Source organism: Coloeus monedula (genome assembly GCF_965178545.1).
Source record: "Coloeus monedula genome assembly, chromosome: 19".
NCBI lineage: Eukaryota > Metazoa > Chordata > Aves > Passeriformes > Corvidae > Coloeus > Coloeus monedula.
Genome location: NC_138799.1, coordinates 3277882 through 3292644, shown reverse-complemented (window position 1 = coordinate 3292644; position 14763 = coordinate 3277882). Strand labels below are relative to the sequence as shown.

The 14763-nt window shown below is 41.5% G+C and overlaps 1 protein-coding gene across 1 annotated transcript in view; it reads right to left on the bottom strand.

Annotated features, from left to right (window-relative positions):
• Window positions 1-205: 205 nt before the first annotated feature.
• Window positions 206-14763, bottom strand: part of OGFOD3 (2-oxoglutarate and iron dependent oxygenase domain containing 3) — a 34904-nt gene continuing 20346 nt past the window's right edge. Inside the window, exons 8-9 of the mRNA XM_082293960.1 lie at window positions 11157-11280; window positions 206-1508 (exon numbers count right to left, since the gene is read on the bottom strand). Coding sequence (XP_082150086.1) covers window positions 1372-1508; window positions 11157-11280 — 261 coding nt within the window. The 3' untranslated portion in view covers window positions 206-1371. The remainder of the gene's footprint in view (window positions 1509-11156; window positions 11281-14763) is intronic.

Here is a 14763-nt window from a genome sequence, read left to right as displayed (position 1 = left end):
CATTTAAACCTCAGGGTAACAGCAGGAATCAAATTCAATCCAGTAAAGCAGTTGCTGGTGATCTTGGTCTGCCTTGACACAGACTTAAAATATGGTGTAATGCAAATTCCTTGGAATAAACAGGCTTTAGGACAAGTATTTCAATATGGAACCCAACTGACTTTATTATTTCCTTGCATCCAGCCATTTTAACAATTCTCCCTTGTTAGTACAGCAAGGAAGACTTTTTCAGGTTTGAGAAGAAATGAAATTACAGAGGACTCATCTTGCTGGTGTGCCCAATGAGAGCTGCCACAAGTCCAAGCGTCCTCTCATCATTCCTCTTTATATTGCTCTTCAGTGTAATTCCCCCCAGTATTTATTATTTCTGTAAGAGGGTACATTATAGAGTCCAAACTGTATGCATTAAAAAAAAAAAAAAATCAAAGCACATTCCCAGATTTCCAGTGTTTCACAGAAATTAAACATCCAAGTAATACACCAGATCAACATGGTTGCTTCAGAATTTGATTGAGAAAAAAAATTTGCTTTTTCTACCATTTATTTATCAACCTCCTGACCCGCAGAAATCTTTGATTGCAGTAAAAAACCCAAAGTAGTTGGCAAGATTATGCATGTGTTTGTTACTTTCTCTGTACTGCAATGCACACAAGCTCCTCTTGGAAGTCCCTACAATTTAATATTCAGGGAACACCTGAATGGTGGTCCTAGTTAAGAGAAGAAGTCTTCATACTAAACTGGAAAAGAGAAGTCCAAAAATAGCTATTGGGAGACTTCCTGAATATTGAATCAGTAGTAATTCAATTAAAAAAAAGTTCAAGTAAGTGGCAGTAGCCAAACCCAGGTGTATTCCCCACTGATCCCACACTCAGGAGAATCCATCCCTCTCAACAGAAGGTGCGTTCTAGAGAGTAACAGTCTCAATTAACTTGGGTCAGACTTTCTACATCACATTAGTAACTGAAGAGAGTAAAGAACTGAAGAGGTAATGGCAGCCTGGGGAGTCAAGATTAAGGCAGAGCCCAAAAGATTGTCTGTACCTTTCAAACTGAAGAATTTTTTTAAAAGAATAAAAAAATGAAGAGCCCAATTCTCTTCTCTGTACAGCTCACCCTCTCTTCTTTGTAGCTTGTCCCTTTGGGACATGAAGACACACTGTTTTCAGAATGCATCAAATTTAAGGTGTCCTTAAGCCACCATTTGCAATGTTTATGGAAAAAGACACATGAAAACAAAGTGTGTGTCAGTGTGTTCCCACAGCTGGGCAGTTCTAATTGCGTGTGAGGTTACAAGAGATGGTATCTCCCTTTCTCCTCCTCTCTTGCAGGGCTTCTCTCCTTCATTTGAGCTCCTGTCCCATGCCCAGAGGAGTCACCCCAGGACTGGGTCCCCGATGCCGTGCTCCGGGTCGCAGGTGAAGGAGATGGTGATGGCAAAGCGAGTGCCCCACTGAACCTTCTCCACCCGGTGGAGGTTCTCTGATCCAGAGGTGAAAAACGACACCCGACCTGCAAAGACAAAGATTTTAACCCATGAATGGAGTCTGCCACTCAGCTGCAGCTCTTCCTATACAGCTCAGCTGTTGTCTGGCTCCAGCTGTTCCCCAGTGACCTGAGAGCCCAAAGGTGACCACAGACAAATTGCTGCAAGCTTACACTGCACTCTGACAGCTTTTTACTGTTTAAAACATACATTAATCCTTCGTGCCATGAAGCTGGAGATGCAATTCCACCACAGCTTGTAGTTTATAAAATGCAGGAGGAAGCCAAGAAGTCAGTTCTTGGTAGCTTCAGTTAGAAACAAAAAAGCGCAACTCTAGCACCTGTCAGCAAAGTGTAATGATTTCCTCCCTGCTCCCCTTCTAGTCCTGGCTCTAATTTTAGACCACAGAAGGAGGAAGCACTACAAAGGTGGCAAAAAGTCTTCAGTGACAAAACCTCAGCAGGTTCACAAGCAGCTGTGGCAGCTTATCAGCATTGTACCGAGTGTTTGCTATCGCTTTCTGTGCCTGGTCTGATCACTCGCTGCTCAGGCAGGTTACAAAGTCATGTATCAGCCATGTACAAATTCACCTTCCTGAGAAAGAGCCACTCCATCCATGCACTGGCTTGGCAGTTGTTTTATAGATCCAAGTGCTCACTGCTGTGCTTGCTCCTGCCCAAGCCTTGACCATCACTGCCCTGCCTGGGGACACTCGGGGCCTCAAGTGGCATCGGGTGAAATGGAAATGCAGTGACTTTGGTGATGACAGCAGAGGTACACTGCCGTCCCACTCGAGGCAGCAGAATGGAGCCCTCTGCACTCCCACAGTATTAAACTGTTCTGAGAATGTACAAGTTTGATGTCCAGCAAGTTAATTCCAAATGACGTGGCTTCGTGGGACTGCTCAAGTTCTCCTGAGGAAGCCAGAAACGCTCCCCTGCACCTCTCCTTCATCCCAATAGCACGCTCTTTTCCTACTCAGGCTTTTCCCCCACTGTTCAAATTAAAGTTTGTTTAGAAGCTGATGCCTGCTTAAAGTCTGCACAACAACAACATAAACTACTCCAACTCTTACCCCACCTCCATGGCAGAAATGGGCACCAGGCATGTAGCTGGGTTTCTCTTCTAAAAGGGATCCCAAAGATCCAGAAGTTCCTTTGTTTGCATACTCTTAAGCAGCATGCATGGGAGATCTGGACAAAACTAGACTGGCTTTATGGGGCTGGGTTTACCCACTAATCCCTGAGTCCCTTTCATGGTCAGCTGCAGCTCACATCTAATCCTCAGAGTGCAGCCCAGAGTCTTTCATAACAATTTCATCCCCCTCTGTGCCCATGGCTGCACATCAGTAAAGGGCAAAGTTACACACATGTAAAGAAGAGATCCATTTGTATGCACAGCTCATTCCCACCTCGGTGTCCTGCTTTTCTGGAAGAAAGCCTAAATGAAGGCAGCGTGCTCCTGTCCTGCCAGTGTTGGCATGAACAGTGCTGCCCTCAAGGATTCCATACAAAATCCCCACATCATGATTTTTTTTTTCCTTTTAAACCATATTTCAACTTCATTAAAATACATTATAATTGGTCCCTCACTGGCTCACCCAAAGCTTTGCCTTAAACTGACTTTCAAGCTGTTCTGTTTGATCTCTGACTAGAAGTAATTCAGAGCTAGACAAGGTTCAGTGTGTTGTTTAAGCCAGTTAAATTGATTTTTTTTTTTTTTGCTATACTGAATGTCTTTTAAGTTCTTTCTTTAATAAACATGTCTTCATATATATGGTATCACCTGCTTCCATATGCATCCACTGGGGTCTCTGGGTAACTGAACAAGGCTATAGTCAGTTTTCAAAGACGCTTTTTCCTCAGCTGGGAAGAATTCCTTTTAAACTTACTTCCTTTGCAAAAGTTTTGAAGCAAAAGCACACTCTTTCCATGGTACATTGTTTTTATCAGTATAAATGTTCAAAAAGAGGGTAAAGAATGTTAATTCCCATCCCATCTGACAAAACCTTCAAGGGAGATATGGCAATATCCTCATCCAGATGATGGTCACTAGCAGTTACCAAGGCCAGGGCACTCCTAACAACCTCTTACAGGAAGCAAGATCTTAATTGTATTAGAGGTAACCACTTATTCTCCTGCCATTTTGAGAATCCATTTTTTGCACTGATCCACAGGAACCATTATCTAAGAAGATATGCCAGTGCCAGTCACAAGACCCACTGCTATAAATTTTATGGGATCCCAATTTAGATGAAGCAACACTGTTATTTTAAGGAATCATATTTAACAAGCAGCAAAAGCAATGGAGATTTCAGTGTGTGCAGCAATTATGTAGCATTTAATTACTCAAACAAAAAACCACTGGAGGAATAAATGTATTAAATACAAGCCTTTGCTTTTCCCTGCTTTTGCTTTCCCAGGTTTAACTCAGAACTGCCCCTTAGCAGTGAATTCTTCTTAGATTTACCCAGAGCTGTCTCACAGCAAAACTCACTATTCCCAAAAGGCTTCTCTTGGGAAGTGTTATCCCTGTTGAATCTTCAGCTGCACTTCCATAAACAAGATGCCTTCAATTTGCTCCCTAACCTCTGTCCTGAGAGGCAATACAGATTGGAGGGAAATACAAAGGGAACAATTTTCAATGACATCTACACCCTTGACATGTAAACTCAACAAAACCACTTGCTCTGTCATTTGTTTCCTTGTCTCTAAAATGAAAGTAGTACTGACCTATTCTAACAAGGTTTCTGTGAACATTAATTAGTAAGCATCATTAAAACACTCTGCAGTTAACACATGCTCTGATTTACAAGTATTATATTAAAAAATTATCTTCTGTTGTTCTTACCCTGGCAAGAGGAAAATTAGTAGGGCACACCAGTTTAAATTATGACAAGATGTGGGGAATATATGAAGTGATTTTGAGAACCGTAAAAAAATTAACAGACCACAATGCTCATAAGAAAAAATACTCCATGATTATTATATCTCTACTATTATACATTAGTTGCCTAACAGATTGGAAGAGCCCTTGGGAAGTTAGCTGGTCCAATTCCCTTTCTTAAATCAAGGCCCACTCCTAAATTACATCCAGCTCCTGAGGTCCTTTCCAAGCCCAGTTATTCTGATGACACATGGAACAGGCCAAGCACATCAGCATCAATTCTGGCCATTGCTTCTCTCTGCAGCTTGCCTGTTTTGCCACTGGACTCTAAGCCCCTTCATGCTCCCATCCTTCACATGGAATTTCCCCTTCTGCTTTCTTGGCAGCACTCTTCTGGCTCTCCTAGTTTAATTCACTGCCATATTTCCTTGTGAACTCCTTGGGTTATGAGAACTTCAAGGAGAAAAAGCAAATGATGTGTTGGATTGTCTCGACCATCACTCCATTGATAAGGGAATGGTAACTGTGCCCTCACTCTCCTCCCTGGGGATGCCAGGGAAGGGCAGGGGGAATGGAAAGGGCCTCACCACCATCCACTGCCCATGGCAACTGGTTGGGAGCACTGGGAAGACTGAGCTGCTGCTCAGAAGGAAATGAAGTGACTCATCTGTCTGGTTAAAGGGAAGCAGAACAGTTTATTTGGCACCACAGATCTAGTCAACATCTTTCATCTTATGCACTGACAGCTTCCACTGGCTGCCTAGCATTTATCAGCTCTAAAAGTTACTCAGGAAAGAAGGAAAAACTGCATCTCATCTGCTGAATGACACCCAGACAGAAGCACTGCCAGGGAAAATGCACAACAGTTGTGTTCTCATCCTCGTCATCTGTTTAGGATTAATCACCAATTCATTCTCATGTGGAGTGTCCAAAAAACCCATCATATCATTAGGCAGATAAACTGATAATAATGTTTTCTGCAAGCATGCAACAAAACTTATTTAACAGATACACTTATTCAATTACTTACAAAAAAAAAAAAGTTGAATGGGCAGAATTTAAGCAAGTCCTTTAAGCAAACCCCACAAAAGGAATGTGGACTGACAATGTCTGCAAGTGCCCTACTCTGGGGTGAAGAGAGCACACCAGAAGAGAGGGCACAAGCTTCTCTGAACCATTTTGCTACATTTATGTCAAGCACAGAAGAATAAAAATCCCTATGGCCTAAAAATGAAACCCCAAACAAAAAACTACCTGCAATGGGTATCAAAGCCTAGTTACGAACTTGTCCCACATTTAGTTACTAGACAGAGATTACTTGCTATTATAAATAAAATCACTGATTCACATAGTGAAGTCTCCCACAGCCAGCTTGTAATTTGAAGTATTAACAAGACTCTCAAAAAAAGTAGCTGCTTCTACTTTAAATTCAGATGGGCCTGGAAAACTTCCAAATTACAGTTTTTAAAGAAAATTAATGAACTTACTTATTTCCTTCTAAAAGTGTATGAACATTTTTAGACATCAACAGAATCCCTGTCTGCTTCTCTCCTACCAGCACAGTTGGTTGCTCAAAATCACAGCAGTGTCCACTCCGTCTGAAGGTGTGACAACCCTGGGGAGTATTTAGAAGTGAAAACCGAGTAATTGCTCTCTCCAAATCAATAATGAGTCTCCCCAAGGCCTTTTGGCTCCATCTCTTCTCCCTAGAGCCAAGAGAAGGACAGGGATATCACCCTGGCTCTGCCTCCCAGTTCTCCCCTCCAGTGCTCAACCTCACCCAACCAGTGCTGCCAGGTCTGCTGTGTTCTCCCTGTCAGAGCAGCTGCACAAGGGCTCAGAACTGGCCTCCTACAAAAAGTTCTCACTAAGAACAAAGTGCTGCAACTTCAGTCATATTAAACAACCTCAGGATCATCTATCTGACTTTTCCTGACCTTGCCAAACATGGCATGTCCAGTAGAGCTGTGGTCCAATCACATGGATGCCAAAGTTCTGGGTTTTGGGCTTCTGATAGAGAAGGAATTTGTCCTTACTTTTAGTAAATCACTGACGCATAAGCACAAGGGTAACCTCAGCTGCTCAATGATTCCAAAAATGGCCCTTGAAGAGGCTCCATCAGAGCATCTGTGGCATGTGACATTCACACACAGCCTAGGAACCAAGAAATGAACTCTCACTACTGAACCACGGTCTGACACAGCTGAACCTGGTATTTTATTTTACTTCATCTGTTACATTACCTGAATTTCATGGAGTAACTCTTTGAAGCTGATTCTCCACTGCTTTCTGCCTTCAGCTTTGCTGCATATTTTCTTGACCAGTATCAACTCAAATTCAGGAAATATTGGCCTGCACATGGATTACATAAAGGCACAAACGGGACATGCTACGTGTGGTCCTTTATAAGCAAGTCTTCCATGGCAGGGGAGAATCCTTAGAGGACAATCCTCAATGCTGACAGTGCTTCACAATGCTCTGTGGAACACTAACACAGGACAACTCTTGCCCCAGAATTCCTCAATCCTTTCATGCTCCAGGCAGTGTGAGGTGACCACTGCTACCCTCAGGAACAGCTGCCTCAACAAGGCAGTGAATTTATCAGAAGTCACTCACAGGAACACCACGTTAGGTGCAGGTCTGACCTGCACTCCCAGGTACCTACTGCTTTATGGGCCCAGTTAAAACAGTGTTTCATTTAATGCCATTGTCAACCTGTCATCAAACACCATTAGAATACAAAACCTGCCTGGAAGACAGTTACTCTTCCACAGATAACAAAACAAAAAGCAAGTTCTATAGAGAAATAAGGAGCTATTTTCTATGTCTTTTTGACATGACTGCAGCAGGTCCTCCTTTTCCTACCACTTTTTGCAATCACCTCACCAGTCCCTGGCACAATTTGTGATGAGTATTGCAAATCAGTAAGAATTGCTGTCCTTTGCATGGCTGGTGCTCACTGCAGCTGCTCATGCTGGCTCCATTTGTTCCTCAGCAGAACTGACAGCTACTTCTGTGGATTTTTAAAAAAACATTCTCAGCTTTCAGCTGATACTGATTCAACTTCAAGATGTGCTCCAATTTTTTACTGATTGGAGCAAAACTAAAGATAGGATTGGCAGAAGATTATAATGCTCTAGACTGAATCTGGATGATGTGGATTGAATACAGAGAAAGATAAGACTATCTATATGGGGTGAACTTCCCAAATATCTTATACCTTCAAATCAAATATTTTACACTTCCAGAAACACCCACTTCTGACAGCTGTGAGAATATGTTAAGTCTGGTATTAAAGGAGGAGTCACATTTCAGACTCCAATGTACAGAATTCATTTTGCACCCCAAATTATTTTTTTCCAGAAACACACAGAAGTGACTGCGACCTTTCCTTCTGCCTTTGTATAATAAATGACTTGTATGAAGAACAAATTCCCTTGTAAGCTGAAAGTAAGTGCAGCAAAGCTGACCTTCAAGCCAAGAAATGCACATGCAAATAAGGAACACAGAACCAGTGTCATTCCAACAGCAGAGTTTCATCTACACTTCATGATCAAGCGAAGTCTGACCTGTCTCATACTGCCAGACCCCAGACTGACACAAGACTCTGTAAAATGATGAAATTTTAAATATGGAATTTTAAAATATGAAACTTCAAACACTGACAAGTTTAGCAGCAGCAGAAAATATACCAATTTTGTGACTGAAAAAGGAAAGCCTTGATGCCTGCCATTTATTTTTAATCCTCCTGTATGTCTTGCAGATTACTAAATCGTGTCTCAGACCAGCAAAAAGAGTTAATGTTGAAAGGGCTTCATTTTGAAGGACCTCATTCAAAATGCTGCTCTGTTTCTTATAGTCTCTCAAAAACAGAGCCAACCCTGGTGTGAGGGGTGGAAAAAAAATCCCAGTATGACAATTTTGGAAACAGAATTTCCATATATATTTAAAAGGCACAGATGCGACTTCAGATCTGTTTCTATGTCACCAAAAAATGTTTTCTTTTCAAAGTCGTATTTCCCTTGGCACTAGGAATTCTCTTCCTCGTGGTACAGTGAGTTTCTTGTGGCAGACAGAGGTCCTGACTGAAGTCAAAAGACACATATTCACTTCTGAAGTTCATCAGGGCACAAGAAAGATGTGTTCCTTCATGCCACGTTTGGTTATGAATTAGCCAAAGGTCTGTACACTTGAACTGGTGCTGACTTGTTCATTTCTGTTAAAAAGAAAATAATCTCAAGAGCCTCAAGGTTAATAAATTATAATTCTTTCTTAAAGCTAATGTTTGCCAACAACCAAACTGGGGGATGTTAAAGATCATCCTACAAATTAGAGAGTCTTTCAGTCAAATATATGAGAGTCAGGACTTACAGACGTCTTAGGTAATCTGCAAGTGATCTACACTGAGGGAAGTGATAAGCAATTGAATTTATGCTCCACTCCTAGCAGAACAGTTCTCCCTGTCCCCAGCTGCCTGGCTGACACTGATCCTCATCAGTAAAGTGCTGCAAATGCATATGCAGCAGCAGTGGGACTTGCCCAGGCAGCACTTTCAAACACAGGACATCCCACAATGTTTTATTTTTAATTGCTTTTTCTTGTATTTCCAATTACTCCTTTTCTGCTCTGCTGTATCACTAACAATGCCTTTCTGCTCCCCACTGACACTTGAACAAATTGCTGCTCACAGAAAAAGAAACCTGCTCATTTTGGCACACTGTATCAGGTCCCCAAAATGCAGGCTAAGTGTGAGACAACAAGAAGTGCCAGGTTTCAGGACTGCAGTGGCATAAGCAATACAGAAAAGTAAATTAGCTGTCAAGCATGAAAACTGAACCAGTGATTATGACAGTCATCCTATAAAAGCCTGGAGCTCCTAAATGAGAAGCATGAAAGATCATCAACATGTGGTTTTAAAAGTTGAGCTGGAGTGACAAGAGAAGCACAAAGGATCAAAACAAGCGTAAAACAAAACAAACAAAAGCCAAAAAGACAGGAGAGAAAAAACACTGCAGAGGAACATTATGAACATGAAAAATACATCAACTTGTACCAGCGACAGAAAACAGCCTGGGGTCATTCTTTCACAAAACACATTTTATCAGCAAGAGGAAAAACAAGTGCAAATGCCTTCACACTGTGCTTCACCTCTTAAGTTTTTCCCCTTTGCTCACAGGACATCAGTGGTACTTGTGCACCAGAGGTTGTGACACAATCACAGGACCCCTGACAACTGTGGTAACACAGAATTGTGTTGGAAAAGTGTAACTGGCATTAAGATTAATTTTCTCCTGTGTCCGTGAAGCACAGTTGTGCTATTCCCTACGAGCTGTGCATTGTTTTGTTTCAGGTGTGTCCTGTGGCACATGTTGCCCATACAACCCCCTGGCAAAGAGAACAGCCAAAAAAGAAATTCTGTGTTTCATCAGCTTCCCCTTTTTCCTCCAAAACGACAAAGAGTAAAGACCCTGCAGCAGAAAACCTGCAAATTAACACATGGGGCTGAATGGAAGCAATTGCAGAGTTACAGACTTTTGGAAATTAAGTCAGGGGCACATTGCACACTGCAGCCAGGCTGAGTGCCCCTGCACTGAGGAGACAGCTCTCCTCACATACCTAGAATTCAGCTGTGACTTCTACAGCTATAAAAACCTGGTAATCTTAGAATTGCATCTGGAAACGAAAGAGTTTAATCTGCTCCCTTCCAAAATACTGGCGGCAGCATTTTGCAAAAGATGATGCTTTCAGTTTAGAGTTTATTTCCAGTCAGAAAAAACAAAATAATCAAACACACAATTCTTGAGTAGCAAACCCAGAATGCAGGTAATCTCAGAGTTTATCTAAAGCAGCCTCACGGCAGGTGAGTGGATCGCTATGATCCATAAGTCAAAAAACTCCCATCCCAATTTGCAGGCAGCAGTGGTCTGAAGTCAGTTCTGCTTGGGGTAATGCCTGGCAGCAGACAATTACTGAGGCTCTTTAAATGAGTAAATTTCCATCTTTTATGTCTTGAAAAAAAAAGACAGAACACTGCAGGAATATAAAGTTGTCCTTTTTTTTTTTTTTCTCCCTGCAGCAGTGTGGCTGATCTTGCATTAAAAAAGCTAACACTGCTGGAAGCTCAGCACTCACCTGCCAGACAGATGAGCTGAGGCTGAGCTGCTCTCTAGGCAGCCCCAGAGTCATTCTAGTTTCAAATTATCCACATATTAGAAAATTCTCCAACCAGCCTGAAAGGTTTTTTATTTATTTATAACTGACAGCCATCAGAAGGTTCATCCCTGTCAGGCCTCCTGGAAGCAGGGATGGACTCACACCCAAGTAATCATCGTTCATCATGTTCCAGCAGGTCAGCAGAGCTGTGGCAATCAATCACCTTCACACCCAGCCCTCAGCCATTACAGGGTACTAAGTCCCACCTTGAGCAGCAAAGGAATTTCAGGCCAGTCTAAAATAAATGGCTTTAATTTGGATTTGCTGCAGTCACAGCTAGCTCTGCTCGTGCTGCACAGTGACCTGCTAAGCTGTCAGAACTAGCCACCTCTTCTAAGCCCTACAGCTTTCAAGGAAGTCACTTCTTGTGGCTTAACACCAGCTATTGCAGCCTGTGGCTAAATTTTAACCTGTTCTAATCCTTACTTTTTATGTCATCAATCTGAACACAGAGTGCTACATTACTCCACGTTATTCATGCTGACACAAAACACAGTCCCACACCACCTGCCAGCCCAGCCAGTCAATAAATGGCACAACCTGCCCAGCTGCCTGCAGCCAGCCTGGGCTCATACCTGCTCGGGGCTCCACTGTCTTGTTGGAATCTGCATCCATGAACACAAACCGGCCACCCCCAAAGTCTTCAGAGTAGTCAGAGAGATAGAGCAGAGAAGTGTAGTCAAAAGAGCCATAAGTCACCTGTGGGGAAAGCCAAAATTACCAGAAATTACCAAATTCTTTATCTTATCTCTGCAGGATTGAGCAGATAGATCTGGTGGGTTTTTCTAATTTTCAGTTTTTCATGTGTTTAATAAAGGGGTCTTTGAAAACCAAGAATGCTATTTTCTAGAAATTATATATGTTTATTTGTCTATTCTCTTGTGTTTACACAGACACTACAAGACTAGCATGTTATGTTTATTATTTCTATGTTACAGTTTCCATAATTAGAGAGATGCTCCTATACACTTCTATCACCCAAGAGCAAAAAACAACGTAGTGTCAGAAGTGCATTGCATCAAAAAGACACCATTTATACTATTCCAAGATAAAATTTCACCAGGAGGTTAATAAGCAGAAGAATAGCCCTTGCCTAATGATTTCCACTCATTATCTAATCTTGGTTATAAGGTTTCTGGATACCTCACTTGTATTCTTTCATGAGCTACCACACAGAAGGTTCGTGGTAACAGTAAATCAGAATTTCCAAGTAAACACACGTTTGTTGGAGGAGCTTCTACTCTCCTCCATGCAGGTTTTGTTTAAAACTCTTCAAACTGGACTTTGGAAGTCTCTGCTTCTTCTCAACCTATAGACCAAACACCCCACTTTTAAAGTATAACAAGGTGATTTTTCCTTCCTTTTAAAGTATTATTTTTGGCCGACACATACACTGAAGTTGGAGAAAAGAAATACTACATACTAATGCTCAGAGTGAAGCTATCTAAATATTTAACACTGAGTTTAGCTGATTCTGGAAATATTTCCTTTCATATCTACGTGTCACCAGCAATTAAAAGAATACTTGAAATCAATGTCTGTATTCTCCAATTTCTTTGTGTATCACAACTCAAAAGTTCAGCATTACACTGTCAAACAGTGAAATGTGCAGCACAGCACTACTGCATAAATACACAGCATTTGCAGAGTGTTTTGACTGACCTGCTGACTGTTAGAGGTAGGTGCTACTTCCAAACTTAGAAGTTTTCTAAATATTTTCAGTTTCAAGTTATACTCATTAGTGCCAGTTAAATTTTGGCTCAAGAGCAGTTGTACACATTTTCCTGTAAGGGCAGTGACTAAAGAGAACATAACAGCAGATGGAATAGGCAGACATTTTCATTCATACTCATGTTATTATTTTGACCATAAGGACTTAAAGGAAAAAGCCAGATCTGGTGATATGCTGCCCTACACGGTCTGAATCACAAAAATGAGAGAAATATTACAGTGATCCCCTTCTCCCCCTATTTTCCCAAACCTTGGTAGCAATACAAGGCAATAAATGGGAATTAATGAGCAAGTGCGAGTGCAACACCTCAAACCACCCATTCTACAGCCCTTCTCATGCAAATCAGCTTTGCAAAGGTATTTTCCACTTCACTGATTTGGTGATAAAAACTTCCAGTCGATTTAAGGAAGTCTCCAGCCAGTGAAGGCATGAGCACAGTGAAGAAGTTCGTTCAACTCATGCTTGCAAGTTTAATGCATTAGAATTGTTTTTATCAACTCTTCAGTGGAGCAGCAGTCTTTGCTCCCTCAGGCCACTCTCCCTCCACTCCAAGGTGGCCTTACCAATTCTAAACTTCTAAGAGCTGACTACAAACCATTTCAGCCTAACCAAACACACTTGATTTCTACAGAAGACTAATCTGGGGAATGAAGTGTGCAAGGGAAAATGTTTTTTCTGTTCCTATCCTTATTCATTACTCACTCTCAGAAGCAGCCAGGCCTGAGAAATGCAACACTATGGAAAGGAGGAGCTAAATTATACTCAGTTGTTTAAAATGCTAGAAGTTCCCCCATGTATATCAAATATATTTGTTACCCTGGTAATGATTTCCAGTACCAGACATGAATAATTGAACCAAAAGTTCAAACTATGTGAGAAAAGCTGTCATTAAAAGCAGGTGATAAGCCATGCAGCCACACAGCTGCAAATCACATTTCTACAGCTCCTTGTAAACAACTCAAGAGAAAAAATGCAGATATTTCCATTCAGCCTGCTATGTCACATGGTTAGTGTGCTCTTTTTGAACACTCTTTATCCAAAAAGTCAAACACAGATAATATTTAATGGTAGATGCTCATAATGATGTTTATATGACACTTCTTTAAAGGCTATTATTATAAATAGAACTAATTGCCAGAATTAGCCAGCCCCATTTTGCAGTTGGTTTTTTTGAGGGACACATTTCTATGCAAATAAACACTTGTAGGACCATGCAAGACGTCTGCAGATACTGAGGATATTTAGGACAGCATCCTCTGCTTTCCAGTACAGAAGAAAATTCACTTTCCAATCAGCATTGGTGTAGCACACAGAAAAAGTGTCAAAACTGCTCTTTTCCTGTAAGCCTTCACCTAATTCTGTGTAGATAACCACCAGAACAGCCTTGACAGCTACTCCCAGTGTTCTGTTTATTGGCAGTATCTATTTAGCAGACAATGCAGGAGCAAAGAGCACATCTCTGAATTACAAGGTGAGCTGAGGTGATGGGTTTGAGCAGACAAGAGAATCAACCTCCTCAATTTTCAGAGCTATTGCTGTCCCAGGGCAGAAATAGGATCTTTTGATGTGTTTTATTAAATGTAGGGGAAGAAAAGAAGAGTCTGCTAGAAGAGACAGCAGCTGCTCTCAGTGACAGAGTCAGAAGCCAGAGAAGGCTGCAGGTACAGGGAAGGGCAGGGGAGATGGAGAGCACATTGCAGGTAAGGAGACTTCAAGGTTTGGCTTGTTCAGCTCAGAGGAACAAAGGCCAAAAAGGGATATGATTCCCACCTATAAATACATGGGGGTGGAAGGAGGGACAAAAATAGCTATCAACTCATCAGGGACATGTTTAGGCTGAAGAAAAAATAAACAACCCCAAGCAATTTTGGGAAAATGTGCACTGAAGTGCTGAAATAGCTCGGATAGAAGAAATTCAAGGAAAACAAACCCCAAACCATCTTATGGCAGAGCCTGACAATTCTGTGAAGGATGACAGGATCCTTGCCTAGGCAGGGGACTGCACAAATCTGCAAGCCCCACACTGCTTCTACCAGAGAATGTTGTACTGCTGACAGCGTGAAGTGTGCAACAGCAAGTCCCTTATAAATCACGTATTTGACATTTGGAAGCCTCAGTTCTGAACAAATTCCATCCAAGAAGAAACTCCACATCTTAAACCAACACTCTCTTTATTTGATTTAGATGCTTATAAATTCAACAAGATTAAATGAGTCATTCAGGGGATTTCAGGGTTTCCATTCCTATGTAACTACAAACCAAATAAATTTTAGGGGAAAAAAAAAAACAAAGCCTCAGATAGACACAATAAATCTGTACTATTCCATTAGGCAGTTAAAAACCTTCAGGGAGATTCAGATTGAGATATACAATTGCAGGAGACTCAGCAACATCAGGAAAAAGGCAAGAGGGGTTTTCATGTGTTCCAAGAAGCCACAGGAAGCCAAAAA